The sequence below is a fragment of the Pangasianodon hypophthalmus genome, chromosome 6 (assembly GCF_027358585.1).
Source record: "Pangasianodon hypophthalmus isolate fPanHyp1 chromosome 6, fPanHyp1.pri, whole genome shotgun sequence".
NCBI lineage: Eukaryota > Metazoa > Chordata > Actinopteri > Siluriformes > Pangasiidae > Pangasianodon > Pangasianodon hypophthalmus.
The window spans coordinates 30,368,476-30,380,975 of NC_069715.1; the positions used below are offsets into that span (position 1 = coordinate 30,368,476).

Below are 12,500 nucleotides of genomic sequence, written 5' to 3' on the forward strand. Positions count from 1 at the left end.
CTTATTCTGCAGCTCTAACCGGGTCGAGGCTGTGGGTGTGGACCGCAGAGTAAACGCGGTTATCAGTGAGTGGCGAAATGGGCCGTGTGTTATCACATCAGCGCTTAGGAGCAACCAAGTACCGATCCGATCCGATCTGATCTGAGAGAAAGTTCACTAGAAGATGTTTTAAATCTGATTTAAATTTTGAACTGAACCATGTAGAACCGTGCAGCCGAGCCGAGCCGTGTGGCCTGTTTTTACTGAATCGGAAAATTTTTTACTGAATGAGGAAGTTTGAAGCAATCTGGTCTTTGCTCATTGTCTCTGATGCAAAGCAAACATTTCCTCATGCCTTGCGAAGTCAGTGTGACGAGACAGAAACGCGCGTATCGGGTCACATTTTGGCTTTTTGTCCCGGGATCGAGTGTCCTGTCCCTCACACCGAAAAAAAACCATTCAAAGCTTGTAATAAAATTAATTTTTAAATGTAATCCTGAGCATCCAAATATTGTCATAATAATCATAATAATAGTAAAGATTTTTAACACTTTTCAAGTGCTGGACAATCAAGTAGTAAATAAAAATTAAATGATTAATAGGAATATAATAAAATGCAGAAGATAAAATAAAAGATGAAGTGAAAATGAGAGCAAAAAATAAGATCACAAATTAGAGAAGTTCACAAATATAGAATAAAATAAAACATGAGGCTAAAGTTTAATTTAACCAAATAAGGATAGATAATTTGTTTAATAAGAATTTTAACATAGTTAAAAGTGAAATAGAACTATAGACAACAAAACAGAGGCGGTATTTTCAATTAAAAGTAAAAAAATATAAAAGAGTTTTGTATTATATTTAAAAGAAAGTGTGTTATTTTTGGCAAAAAAAAAGAGAGAGAGAGAACAAGAGCTCTTCTTCTTTTCTCACTCGCTTTTCATTTCCCAGCGATCGTCCAGCCTCGTGTTAATGAGAAATCCTGCAAGCAAACTCTAGACAAAAAAATAAATAAATAAAATAAATCCCAAAATGCATTGCAGCTACACGACGGCGAAGTCTCGGCTCGGCTAGTTAATGATGTACGAGATGACGGGCGAAGGTGAGGGTGATGGCGGAGATATTTAGCATGAAAGTTGAAGCTTTGGAAACACTAAAGCGCCGCTGCATCGCTCTCTTTACGCAGAGATGAATCCTACTCCAACAGCATTGTGGGTAATGCTTTGAGTTGAGAAAATATGAGTTGTCTCTCGTTGCAGGAAATAAAAATAAAATAAATAAAAAAATCACAAAGCATCATGAATATAATATTCACACATAAATACGAGTTTGAATCTCGCGTTCCGGTGTGAACAGGGTCTCTGTCGTCTGCTAGCGTCAACGTGACGTGACGGAAAGAGAACCGGACTAAAAATCTGCTTTAGTGAATTTTGTGTAAAATTAAGATCAAGATTAAAATAAACTCGTTCTGAAATGCATGTTATAGAGGGTCTGTGTTTAACCTGGTGATTGGAGCGAAGTTAAAAACGCGCTCAAGGCGTTCGTCGCTGTGTAACTGCGTAAAGATGCACACGCTCCCTTTCAGAGCGGTGCGTGTGCGAACGCGCTTTAGCAGCCGGCGCGTGTCGTAACGTGGCGCAAGACTGGAAGGACGCTTCCCTTTAAAATGCCTCTCGGGTTGAACAGTCGTATGAAAGCTGATCTGGGAACAGATACCGCTACAGAGAGTTAAAGTTTAGCGCAGTCGTGCTGTAAATCATTGAACACGCGGCGAGAAGGCTTTGTTCTTGTGCAATTCCTGAAGCTTGTGCTGTGATAAGGATGAAGATCGATGTGATGTGCAGAGAGACTCTGGACTGATCTGACAGCGTGTTCGGCGCCGGGTCGATTACTTTTCCTCTTCCGAAGTCTGACGACCGAATCCGTTAGCGTAATTAAATCTGCGTGTTTCTCAGACGCGTACGTTTATCCGAGGCGGCGTTTCCGTAAAGCAGAATACAGACGAGGATTTAAGTAACCGTCGAGTTCTGATCGCGTTTCTTCTGACATCTACAGCGATCGAAGAGTACAAGCCTCAGGATGCCACCACGAACCCGTCGCTCATCCTGGCAGCGGCAAAGATGCCCACTTACCAGCACCTCGTGGACCAGGCGATTAAATATGGCATCGCTAACGGCGGGTAAGAGATCTCACACACACACACACACACACACACACACACACACACACACACACACACACCTGCAGACCTTCACGCTTTCTGCGCAGGAGCTCTGCGTCTTAACATCACAGCAATAACACTGCTACGAGTCTGTCATCACTCAGTAATACAACCAATCAGCAGATGAATCTGGAATGATTGACAGTTGCGTAGGTGTTTTAAGCCCCGCCCACTTCCCTAATTATCTCATTAGTAATCTCTTTCCTTGTCCTGATTTTCCTTCTTGTAAGTTGTTCTGAATCTTTTTTTTGTTTGTTTTCAGAGTTGAGTTATTTATTTTAGACTTTAAATGAATGCGACATTATTTCTATTTATTAAAATTTTATCTTTAATTGTGATGTATATCGTTAAGTATCACACTATGTTATTTACGTTATAGTATGTGTATATATATATATTTCTCACCCTTTAACCAGAGTGTTGTAATAATTTTAATTTTAAATTGTAATTTATTCGTGCTTAAGATCTCTCGGCAGTCTGAAATGAATGAAAGTGTACGTGTCAGTGTTTGGTGTAACTTCCTCGTGAACGATCGCGTTTGTAGGACCGAAGAGGAGCAGATCACGAACACGATGGACAAGCTGTTCGTCAGCTTCGGTGTGGAGATCCTGAAGAAGATCCCCGGTCGAGTCTCCACAGAGGTGGACGCCAGGTAACGTGAAACGTCTGCCTCTTACGTGTCTGCTGCTGGTGTTCAGGAGAACGTTCAGGACTGAGGATTCTCTCTCTCTCTCTCTCTCTCTCTCGCAGGTTATCGTTCGATAAAGACGAGATGGTGGCTCGCGCACGGCGGCTCATCTCTCTGTACGAGGAGGCCGGAGTGAGCAAGGACCGAGTGCTCATCAAGCTTTCTTCCACGTGGGAGGGCATCCAGGCCGGGCGGTACGTTCGTCTGTGTATTGATTGATTGATTGATTGATTGATTTTTGGGGGTTAAATGTCATTTCTCCTAGCGATTTAGTATTTTTATTTATTTTTTTTTAATGATTTTCAGGGAGCTGGAGGAGAAATATGGCATCCACTGCAACATGACCCTGCTGTTCTCCTTCGCGCAGGCGGTGGCTTGCGCCGAGGCAAAGGTCACGCTCATTTCACCTTTCGTCGGCCGCATACTGGACTGGTACAAAGAAAACACCGAGCGCAAAACCTACGAGCCGCACGAGGACCCCGGTACGTTCAGGAGCTCCGGCGCGCGAGTGCAGAATGTTCTTAGGGGCCGTTTACACGACAACGTTTTCAACCAGAAACGGGAAACTTTTTTTTTATGCGTTTTTATTTGTTCGTTTACACGACAGCGGCGTTTTGGGGAATGAAGACGCACTTTGAAACCCGTTTTCAACAATACGCAAGTTTTTGAAAACGCCGCCGTTATCGTCTCCATGTAAACATCCAAAACGGGGATCTTTGAAAGCGGTGATGTCATGCGCGTGCGCAGTACGTGTTCGGTACGTAGACGTGCGCAGTACGTGTCTATTGTAAAGGCATTAAGCGCGAACAAACACACAACAATGGCGGAGAACGTGGTCGTGTTGCTGCTGCTCAGGAGTTTGTTAACGCTTCTTCAGCAACGCGTAGATTTACTTCACCAATATTACAACTAACTAACACGGTCACAGCGCCACCTACTGGCCTGGCGTACGCAATACAGCGTTTTTGTGTGTAAACGCGAATCGTTTTGAAAACGTTGTCGTGTATACGTGAAACTTTGATGACGCAAGAGAAAAACGTTTCCGTTTTTGACTACATCGCTGTCGTTGGTACGCTCTGAGGCTACGTTTACTTTTATTTCCGATATACTGCCATATGAGTGTAGTCATTATTTTAAAAATATTGTTTATATGAGAGAAACTGAATATACTTTTAGTAGGTTTTAATAATAAAACTGTGCGTGCTGGAATCTCATCAGTCCTGTATGCAAATGAGACACTGAGGTCATGTGACTTGGGACGGAAATCACGCCTTTGTTCCAGATTTGCCGAACCGTTCGTATTTCTTCCGTTTTATTTGTCTCGCAATTGGCCTGAGCAGATCTGATAACTTATTACATCATAGCGCTGTTAAATTCTGGGTTCTGATTGGTCAGAATTGATTGATTAGGTTTGATTGATTTTTGTATAACAGCAGATCTGATAGTAATGCCGGTTTATATTAATGCGCTCGTTCGAATGCGTTACTGTTTCTATAGCAACAGCTCATTCGTTCATGATGAACTGATTTAAAAAACGTGTTTGTTTGACATTGATGGAAGGAGTCTCCAGTGTCAGTCATCTTCAGGACAGAAGAGTTTATCGATAACGTGACAAGCTGCGTTTTTTTTTTTATTTATTAAAGAGAAAAAAGAGGCTGGTGAAGGAACGACTGTAGCTCCACCTTCGTCACACCACCCTGTCACTGATTATTTTACTACAGCAGCATCACACACGCAGTGTTGTGCTCACGGATTTTGTTAGTCCTTCACCTGTAAACCGGATGTCCTCGTGTCTCCCATGTTTCCCGCTCGTACAGGTGTGATAAGCGTCACGAAGATCTATAACTACTACAAGAAGTTTGATTACAGCACCGTGGTGATGGGCGCGTCCTTCAGGAACACCGGAGAGGTCAAGGCGTTGGCTGGATGTGATCTTCTCACCATTTCTCCAGGGCTGCTGGGAGAACTGAGCCAGGATCACGCCGCTGTGTCCTGCACTCTCGCTCCGGAGAAAGGTCAGCATCCTGAGCTCTCCTGAAGAAGGTTCAGAGAATGTGTGTCTGGGGGAAAATACTTCATTTGTGTGTGTGTGTGTGTGTGTGTTTATAATGTACACAGCGAAGGCTTGTGATCTGGAGAAGCTCCACCTGGATGAGAAGACCTTCCGCTGGCTGCACAACGAGGACCGCATGGCCGTGGAGAAGCTCTCGGACGGCATCCGGAAATTTGCAGCGGACGCGGTGAAGCTCGAGGGCATGATCAAGGTGCGAGGTTACACCTGGGGTGGGCTTCTCCAACGCGATTTCACCTGTTCTCCCTTCTTAAGCGCTCAGATTTCTTATATTCTTATATAAATATATTAAATAAGCGCACAATCTGCAGAATAATGGGTAACTTCTCTTATTTAAAGAATAAAATTTATCTTAATAAGTGGGAGGTTGTTATTATCACAGCTAGTGGTGCAACGGATCGGATTCGGATCGTGTTACAGATTTTGAGTCACGGATCGGATGATGATGATGATGATGATGAATATTAATCTGTAACCTGTTCCTTATATGAAGCATTACTTATGATCAGTGACTGTATTTCATGAATCTCATTGCAGTAACTTAAACAGTGATCACTTATATTTTTTTTCGTTCCGCAGGAGAAGATGCTCGGTGTGAAAAACGGACAGTAACGCCGATTAAAACCCGAGAAACTCCTGATGAGCCTGTCGCTATTGGCTGAAACGCTGAACTTGCTTCCGAAGCTGAAACTCATTCCGTAGTCTTAAACCTCAGACCACTAAGAGCTCCTGCACTAATCATAAACTGTGTGTCTGTTCAGGGATAAAGTCCTCCAAGAATCAAACATTCCTATTTTTACTATTATTATTATTATTATTATTATTATTAAAAAACTGGGATATTAATAGAAGAACCAAAAACAATAATGTGTGTTTAAGGGGAAAACACGGTACCCAAGGGACTAAAGACAACATGGTGTCCACATCTGTTTTGTTATAAACTGATAATAATAAAAAACATATCAACCAATCACCCTTCAGATCCACTCTTGCTTCACGGTTTCAATAAAGAAACGATATCGCGAAAAGATGATGCACTGAAGCACAGTTATTAACACACATTTCCTCGTGTGTGTGTGTGTGTGTGAGAGAGAGAGCGAGAGACTGTGTGTGTGTGTGTGTGTGTGTGTGTGTGTGTGTGTGTGTGTGTGTGGGGAAGTGAGAGAGCGAGAGACTGTGTGTGTGTGAGTGAGAGAGAGTGTGTGTGTGTGAGTGAGAGAGAGAGAGAGAGTGTGAGAGCGAGAGTGTTTGTGAGAGAGTGTGTGTGTGTGTGTGAGAGAGAGAGAGTGTGTGCGTGTGTGAGAGAGAGTGTGTGTGTGTGTGTGTGGAAGTGAGAGAGCGAGAGACTCTGTGTGTGTGTGTGTGTGTGTGTGTGTGTGTGTGAGAGAGAGAGAGAGAGAGAGAGATGGTGTGTGTGTGAGAGAGAGAGAGAGAGAGATGGTGTGTGTGTGAGAGAGAGAGAGAGAGAGATGGTGTGTGTGTGAGAGAGAGAGAGAGAGAGATGGTGTGTGTGTGAGAGAGAGAGAGATGGTGTGTGTGTGTGAGAGAGTGTGTGTGTGTGTGTGTGAGAGAGCGTGTGTGTGTGTGTGTGAGAGAGCGTGTGTGTGTGTGTGAGAGAGCGAGAGAGAGCGCGTGTGTGTGTGAGAGAGTGTGTGTGTGCGAGAGAGAGCGCGCGTGTGTGTGTTTATAGGAAAGAGATTATAATACAAATTAGGGATAAAAATACGAGGCATTGAGCTTACAGTAATTTCTCTCTCTATATGACTATACGGAGCTGTGCATAAGTATTGGCCCCCCTTAACCCTTTCCATGTTTTGTAGCGTTACAACCTGGAACTGAAATTAATTAGACTTAATTGGAATAAAGAATTATCTACACAGTATAACCCTAATATTGAAAGGAAGTAGGGATTAATATAGTTATTATTATTATTATTATTATTATTATTTAATGTAAAAGTTGTTAAGTATTCAGCACCTGAATTAGTTCTGGAGTGACTGGAGTTTCCATCAGAAGTCTCATAGATTGGAGTCGATCTGCGTGCCATTAAAGTGCCATGTGATCTCAGTATAAATACATACAATGTTCCTGGAAGAACCCAAAGCATGTTGGAGAACATTTCTAAACACACAGCATCATGAAGACCAAGGAAACGTCCAGGACAAAGTTCTGGGAAAAAATATCAGAGTTATAAAATCAGTACTAAACTTTAAACATCCTTTTTTTTAAATTTAAATAATAACCGAAAGTCTTCTGAGGAGTTTACGCTTCTTTGCAATTAATCAGTTCAGGATGGTAAGAGTAACGCTGCTTCGTGTCAGGCCTCATCACGCCACCGAGGCGTTGATTATTTTCCTCTAACAGCATGCTCCAGAGTGTTTACTTGTTGTTTATTAGAGTGGAGCTTGTTTTCTTTGTCAGATCTGAAAAGCCACAAACATTTTGAAAGCGAGTGAAATCAGGATGTTGCTGTAACTCAGCGCTGGTGTAATTCATGCTGCGGTTCTACTCCAGAGCGAGAACCGGCGCGTGTGCGTGTTCTCATCAGCGGCGGTGCCGTGAAACACACGATAATCTGATTATTTATCCGATTATTCGATCTAAATGAACCATGAATTAAAGATTTTTCCTCAGACGACTTGTTTTCGTACCGCTGCTCAGCAGGTGAGTGACAGAACCTTTCAAAGCAGGAACCTAGAACCCAAATCCACAAAGACCTACGATTAAACGGCCAAGTAGAACATCTGCTGTAGAACTTCCAGTGAGAAGGATCTTATTGTTCGTGAACATTATTAATTAGTGTAACTTCACCATTTTGCACTAAAGTATTTAGAACCCTTAAGATGCACTGAAGAAGCCAAAAAACAGCAAGTTTTCCTGTCAGATCTAGAACCCGTAATTATCCAAAGAACCCATTTTTAAGTGTGTGTGTGTGTGTGTGAGAACTGGGCAAGTGTGTGATAGAAACTCCAAGTTACTTCTCATTATTTTCTTAAAAAAAAAAAAAAATGGCTATTCAAGGGTTCTTTAAAGTTTCACTTGATAATTAAAGGTTCTTAGCTTCCAAACTGAGTTCTCTACGTGGAACCCTTTCTAATAAACACGCAGTTGAAAGAGTCTGCATTCTTTAAGAGTTCTTTGTAATGCTGAAAGGGTTCCTTCTCTGGTATGGAAACAGTTACAGGGTGTTGTTTAAGGGTTTGCTGGATAATTAAAGGTTCTTAGGTTCCTGAAAGGGTTCTTCCTCAAACAGAGAGGAAAAGACCTTTAGAGGAACAAACAAAGAACAAACAAAGAACACTAAAGGATTTTAAATTTTATACATTTTCAATTTTAGATTTTATCGGCGTGTAGAGCAGGATCAGGATAAACGATGGACGTGTATCGCTCATTTTAGAAACATTAATATAATAAAAAAAGATTTTAAAGAATTAAAGATGTCACTTGTTCACCATTTGCTCTCAGGAATTATTTAATGAAAATATTCTCAATGGTGTAAAATTAAAAAGTTTTATTTATTTTATTTTTTTTGCCTGTTATATTGATCATAGACACCACAAGAATGCATTTTGAATCAGTTGAATCATAAAAAGTTAATATTTAATGAAAATAAAGAATTTGTGTTGCCACTGAGTTCAGCAGCTAGTGAGAGGGAAGTTAGTTTGTGGTTTGTGTTGTGAAATAGTTGCTTAAACTAGTGATATTTACAGTCACTGTCCACTTTATTAGGAACACCTGCACATTCATGCAGTTATCCAAATCGGCCAATCACGTCTCAGCAATGCATAAAGTCGTGAAAATGCAGATCAAGCGCTTCAATTAATGTTCACATCAAACATCAGAATGTTGTTCTGACGTGGCTGCTGGTGGTTTGAGGTATTTCAGAAACTACAGAACTCCTGCTGGGATTTTCACACACAACTGTCTCTGGAGTTTCCACAGAACGGTGCGAAAAACATCCAGCGAGCGTCAGTTCTGCTGACAGAATTAGGGTATAGTAGCTCAAATAACCACTCTGTACAACCGTGGTGAGCAGAAAAGCATCTCAAACACTTTAAAATCCTCGAGCCGGACGAGCTACAGCTGCAGAAGACCACATCGAGTTCCAGTCCTGCTGGCCAAGAACAGGAGAATTTTGATTTAACATAATGCACTAAGTATGATTATAATTAATAATGTATATAAAACATTGATATAATCCATAACGCGTAATAATGAGCAAACACAACAATGCATTATAAATGCATTATAACATGCTATGAATGTAGGGACGTCATAGGAAAGTGTCCTCATATATTCATTCATAATTTTGAAATATGAGTTTTATCAGATCCAGAATTATTTTGTTTTCTTTGTAGTTTAATTGTTGATTTTTAAAAAATTGTTGTTTATAACTGTTTTGTCTTTATCATATTTCTGTGGCACTAGAGATAATAATAATAATAATTATTATTGTTGTTGTTGTTGTTGTGAAGTTTTTATTAGTAGTTATAATAATTTACTCATCACACACAGGTTTCGTGAGTATTATAAATGAATATAAATGTCTTTATACATTTTTGACTGTTGGAAATTTTTTATTAATCTAAAGGTTTAAACACTAATCATTTATCTAAACTGTGCAAAAGATTTATTTTTAACCTTGTAATAAATATAGTATATTTGGTGCTCGGCGTAAAGCGCAGGGTGCCATCTAGAAAAGGCACCAGTGTGCATCATGGGTAATCTTCAGTCGAAGCAGTGCATTGTGGGATTTCATAAACACACTGAATTTTCTCCAGCTTGTTTTTGGTCTTGTGTTAGTCCAGAAATAGAGCCGTGTGTAAACACCTCAATGTCACTGGTGAGAAAATGACCCTGCTGAAGGTTGGAAGATGATTAACACACAGTACATGGAAAAAAATGAGCTTTATTCTCAACCTGAACACCTGAACACCTGTTTAAAGAGTGTAATAACCTGATTTATAACACAGACTTGCTGAACGCTGGATTCTGATTGGTCAGAAGGTGTTGATTCATTTGTATTTGTACTGACTATAAACACCACATTATAATAATATCTCATTTTCCTGGCAATCATCTTGTTAAAACTGAATAAAAAGAACCTGAGTTTGACATGTTTTTTTTTTTTTAAATATAAGATAAGAAGAATCAAAGTAGTAGTTTCATTATTTAAGTCATAGACAAATCCAAACTTATGTCTTTTAACTTTTTAACATGCATTAAAAATGCAAATAATGTTTTTTTGGTTTTATTTTTTGGAGACAGAGTTTGTCTAACAGTGGAACAGTGATGTTTAATGTGTAAATGGACACCAGATAATTATTGACAGAAGAGGAGAAATGATTAAAACAGCTCATTAAGTGCATCCGTGTAATCAGATGGTGCTCTAAAAACTAGTGATGTGTCGTTTGCGAGTGAGTCGACTCTTTGAGCCGGTTCTTTTAGGTGAACACTGAGAGTCGACTCTCTCCTCTGAAGAGGCTTTTTTTTTAAATAAGGACGAGAACAAATAAATCCTGTAAAGCTCTCTGTGCAAATGCATCAGGACTACTATATACACATTCATGATTGTTTAACAGTTAGTAGTTAGTGCTGCTGTAATCAAAAAGAATCGAGTGAATCGTATTAATATGTGAGTTAAGATGAATGTGACTGTATGATTTTTACATTTAATTAAAGGAGTTATTCAATTCTGCTTCACTGAAAGTTAAGTGCAGACACAGCAGGTACAGTAACATTAACTATGAAACATCTGGTGCTGTTTTTAGATTCTACATATTTAAATATTTAAATATTTAGATAACAAATGCATATTATAATTCACTGAATTATAATTCAGTAATGTGATAATGAAATACACTGAACAGTTAAAGCCAGGGCTCCCAAAGTTTTTGAGTAAACGACCCCAAATGTACGTTTTCTGCGTCCCAGCATTTCCTTGACCACTTTACTTCATTTTAAACTCCAGAGCTACATCCTAAATTAACATATTAAACATTTTATTATGCGGAGTTTTCATATTTGGTCCTTTTCAGGGATCTGAGCACAGTTTGCTGGATTTTTGGCCCATGTGTGAAAACTCCAAACGATCTCAGACTCTTTCTGAGTACAGTTCTCTTTCAGCTTATAGTATGGTTCACTAAAAACGTGCATTGTGAACACAAATTAACACACGTATGTGTACGGAGCCCCTAAGGGGACGTGACGATGGAAAAAAATATGAGATGGGAGGAAAATTTAGATTTCAGTGCTTTTGCGTTCCTGAGAAATTCTTGCGTTCTCTTGCAAAGATATTTGCATTCTCCTTCGCGAACACAAATACCGTTGCGAGAGAACTCAAAGTATTTGCATTAGTGTATGTGTTATACTGCTCACCACTGTACACTGTTAACTTATTGCACCGTGGCCTTGTTACCTCATTTTAATTTATTTGCTATTTGCACTACTGGTTGGAAGCTAACTGCATTTCGTTGTCTCTGTACTCGTACTCTGACAATGACAATAAAGTTGAACCTAACCGAAATACCTTTGCGAGAGAACTCTAAAGTTTTGCGAGAGAATGCAAAAGCATTGAAATATAAATTGTCCTCCCATCTTATATTTTTTCCGTCACCACGTTCCCCTTAGGGTCTCTGAATATGTGTAACATAAGTGACTAAAACCAAACAAATTTTCCTCACACTGATTTACCAGGCTAGAGGGAAGTGTTGTGCTGTTATAGGAAAATAATCCAAGCCGTGATTAAAAAGATTACAAAGGATTAAGATTAAGATTCACTAGCTGCATGTCGGAGCCAAAACATCGCTGTCTGTCAGGTTTCCAAGTGAAACTGTAAAATGTTTAGCGATTTCATGCCCAGTGATATTAAACACACTGACGAGCTCTGTGTCTCTTAAAACTTTTCGCTGTCGTCGTGATTGTTGTCATGGGCTGCGTCTCAGATCGAAAACTCAGACTTTACATTGAAAAGTATTTACTAATCTGGAAAATCGAGAAGGACTGTACACAAAGCAGAGCTTTTCATAGGGTTGAAGGTGGTTTTTAAAACTCAGAGACTGTAATAAGAAACCTGGATAGAGTTATTACTCAGTAATGATACGCTAGTGCAGCGTGTCAGAGAGTGAAAAAAGACTAAAATATCATTCATTTAAACGTGTGGCTTTTTTTATCGTGACTCCCAGTAACATAACAAAGAATTAGCACACACAAAAACCCATCTTTGATATTTCTAATATTACTTTGTAAAAAAAAATGCAAATCATAAAGTGACATTTTACACTAAAAATAAAACATAAACATTTGGTTATCATAGAGGATTCTTCTCATCCAATACATTCTCAGGTGCAGTTGTTATCTTCAGGGAGACGCTTTAGACGACAACAAGCAAGAAAAATGTGGATCTGATGTCATTTGTGCCAACGTTCATTAGATTATTAAATGCTGAATCGTAAATGTGGGTATATGTGTAGTATGTGTGTGTGTGTGTGTGTGTGTGTGTATTTGAGTTTTAGATTTGTATACTGTTGTTTATGTTTATG

The 12,500-nt window shown here is 39.6% G+C and overlaps 1 protein-coding gene across 1 annotated transcript in view; it reads left to right on the forward strand.

Annotated features, from left to right (window-relative positions):
• Positions 1–5,782, forward strand: part of taldo1 (transaldolase 1) — a 7,330-nt gene extending 1,548 nt beyond the window's left edge. The window contains exons 2-8 of the mRNA XM_026914447.3: positions 2,035–2,158; positions 2,745–2,852; positions 2,951–3,082; positions 3,195–3,370; positions 4,706–4,903; positions 5,007–5,152; positions 5,539–5,782. Coding sequence (XP_026770248.2) covers positions 2,035–2,158; positions 2,745–2,852; positions 2,951–3,082; positions 3,195–3,370; positions 4,706–4,903; positions 5,007–5,152; positions 5,539–5,571 — 917 coding nt within the window. The 3' untranslated portion in view covers positions 5,572–5,782. The remainder of the gene's footprint in view (positions 1–2,034; positions 2,159–2,744; positions 2,853–2,950; positions 3,083–3,194; positions 3,371–4,705; positions 4,904–5,006; positions 5,153–5,538) is intronic.
• Positions 5,783–12,500: the final 6,718 nt, after the last annotated feature.